Consider the following 2,785-nt stretch of genomic DNA (forward strand, 5'->3'; position numbering starts at 1 on the left):
CAGTATTTTTACAGTCTTTATTTTACAGTTAAAATATATGTTTATCAAATAAATTCTAATGTTACAACTACCGGTAATCAGGGATCCCTTTAAACCAGTTTTCTCTGAGGTTTTGTGTTTTTATCTACATTTCTCCTGTTCTTCACTGATCCAGGTCTTCAGTCTGCAGGTATTTAGAACAATCTGAAATCTTCTTCACCTGGTTGGCATTCAGATTCTCAGAGCACATGGGACACATCGTCTCTGTCTCCAGCAGCCTGAAACAAAGTTAAACGTAGCTCAGTTAATCACGATGAAACAACAAAACTGATTCATTTGTGAACATTGTCAGAGAAATAAACTGAGAAGCTTCAAGCTCATAATTATCATCTTAGAACCTCAGTGAGAAACTGAGCTTTTCATGGTCAGGATGACATTTAACTTGCACATAAAACAAGTTTCTATAGCCTCATAATTAAACAATATTGTCYTAATTKGGAGAATCCAGTTTCAAAGAAAGGCATAAGGCTAGTCGACACACTTCTCTGAGCTACTGAAGGAAACTGATTTAACTGTAGTAAACAATAAGCACTCAGTTTTAAGCAGCTACTGTCATTGCCAAGGTGTACAAACCGCTGCAGACAAARCCTAAACCACTGAGCATTTGTTACATGATCTGAATCTTATAAGAGACAAAATATAACTTGGTGACATAAAACCAACCCTACATGCTCCTGTCAGACTGTGGAGCAGATCTGGGTGTTGTTCAAGAAGGTATGTTCTTATTTAAATACYTACATTTTAAAGTATACCGTACAGTTTACATAATAAATAGGTTTAAATTGTTTTAAGTATTCGTAAAAAGCTGCAGTATGYTTTTCCATGTGGCACTTACAGAATGAACTGTGAATAAAGAGCAGGAAATTCACAATGTGGACAGATGGACCAGTCTTCTCTCAGCATGTGACGACCCTGATGAAAGTAAAAAAATAATATTAATGGTGACAAATRGTGTTGCTCATAAGAAATCCAGTGTGTGAGCAGTTAAACGTTTGTACCGTGGCAATGCAGTAGGGTATGTTGTTGTTGCAGGAAGTGCACAGCAGCTCATTCTGTGACAGCTGGAAGCCGCAGAAGGGACAAGGAGTGGTTTCRTCCTTCAACTCAGATCTGTCAGGACGACTGAATTCCCAGATAAGAAACGAGGTATAACCAGTGGATAAAAAAATAAATACAGTGTGAGTGAGGAGGAGGATGAATACTAATCACTCACCGAATTATCGCCTCGATCTTCTTCCTGTACTTSGGGTCGATCTTACTTCTGTATTCTGACCTCATCACCATGGAAGCAAAGCTGAAGGCTGAGTCTTTCAGTCCGGCACGCTGGCATTCGATTACTGCTGATGTCAGAATGTTAACCACATCTACACACACAGACGGTTTAGTGTTCAGTGACCATAAATGATTAAGATATTTGAGTTGAGTTTGTTTACTCACGAGCGTTAAACTTGCTGATGTTGTTGCTGACACGAATGAYCATCCGCGCAGCCTTCAGGTGATCTCCTCTTTTAATGTGGATCTACATAAAAACACGACTCTAAAAGTCAGACACACTCCTGGCGACAAAAAAGTGCTGCTCTCAATTACCTCTAAGATACATGCGCAGCAGACCCAACTCTGTACTACAYCCATTCTACAGGTTCATTAACCTGAACTGTGATTAAACACATAATCACTCCATTTAAAGGGCTGTTTTATTACTCAAGTAAATGGCCTCGTAAAAAATTAAAGGCATAATGAAAGCTGAGGATGTCTGAAATTAAAAAGTTGGTGAACTTGGCAGCTTTTCAAGTTAGACATATTTTCATTCACAGCCGCTGAACCTCAGTTTCCTTGTTGGTTTTYTATCTGAGCTAAGTATTTCTGATCAAACCTGAAATGACTCCTATTTCTACACAAACAGTTGAAACATTATGTAGTCCAGGAGTATTTGAGCTGAGAAAAGAGAGTTTTTTTGTTTGAGCAGCAGTACGATGGGTTTAGTCACACATCACTGACCTTGACCAGGAGATAGGAGTGAAGGACCATCAGATTGTTGGACAACTCTGCAGGGATCCTAATCTTCTGAGCCTGGAGCTCTGTGTACATGCTGAACAGCATATCATGAGAATTACGGTAGTTCCCTGTGGTCACAGCACAGAAAATCACACATATTTAACGTCTATTTTTCTACTAGTTTCTTCAGTGTTTGGGAAGTTTTTGCAGAAGCGTATGTACCCGCCAGCTGCTCTTCTCTGGCTATGATGATGGCGGTGCGAGCAGCCTCCTTGTACTTCTGCTGGGCCATGTAGAGACGGAACAGGTACTTCGCCTCCTGTGTGACGAGTGACGAAGTTTAATTATTACCAACAGAAAAAATCTCCACTTGCGTAACTATCAGAAATCAATTTAAATGCTTAAAAATTAATAAAACGATGTTCAGTTATTATCGCCTGCTACGATGAGACACATAAATGATTATAACAGGCATTTTTAAAGAAGATGGGCTAAAATTRGATGTGGTAGTAGCTGGAAGTGATCCCTAACAAACACTGAGCTCTGACAGTTCACACATCTGTGTTTAAAACTTTGGTATGAAGTTATCAGATTCATGATCAAACACATCCAGCAGATGTTGACTGATTTATTTCTTATTTCTATTGTTTCAGTAGCAGCAACTAAACACTAGGGCTGCAACTAATGATTATTTTAATAATCAATTAATCTGTTGATTATTTTTTCGATTAATCGGCCAAATCATTAAAAC

General features: G+C 38.8%; 1 protein-coding gene across 1 annotated transcript in view; it reads right to left on the reverse strand.

Moving 5' to 3' along the window:
• Window positions 1–34: 34 nt before the first annotated feature.
• Window positions 35–2,785, reverse strand: part of wdr19 (WD repeat domain 19) — a 15,563-nt gene continuing 12,812 nt past the window's right edge. Inside the window, exons 30-36 of the mRNA XM_014032458.1 lie at window positions 2,257–2,353; window positions 2,038–2,162; window positions 1,477–1,558; window positions 1,253–1,403; window positions 1,038–1,161; window positions 875–951; window positions 35–257 (exon numbers count right to left, since the gene is read on the reverse strand). Coding sequence (XP_013887912.1) covers window positions 143–257; window positions 875–951; window positions 1,038–1,161; window positions 1,253–1,403; window positions 1,477–1,558; window positions 2,038–2,162; window positions 2,257–2,353 — 771 coding nt within the window. The 3' untranslated portion in view covers window positions 35–142. The remainder of the gene's footprint in view (window positions 258–874; window positions 952–1,037; window positions 1,162–1,252; window positions 1,404–1,476; window positions 1,559–2,037; window positions 2,163–2,256; window positions 2,354–2,785) is intronic.

The sequence above is a fragment of the Austrofundulus limnaeus genome, unplaced genomic scaffold (assembly GCF_001266775.1).
Source record: "Austrofundulus limnaeus strain Quisiro unplaced genomic scaffold, Austrofundulus_limnaeus-1.0 Scaffold1456, whole genome shotgun sequence".
Lineage (NCBI taxonomy): Eukaryota > Metazoa > Chordata > Actinopteri > Cyprinodontiformes > Rivulidae > Austrofundulus > Austrofundulus limnaeus.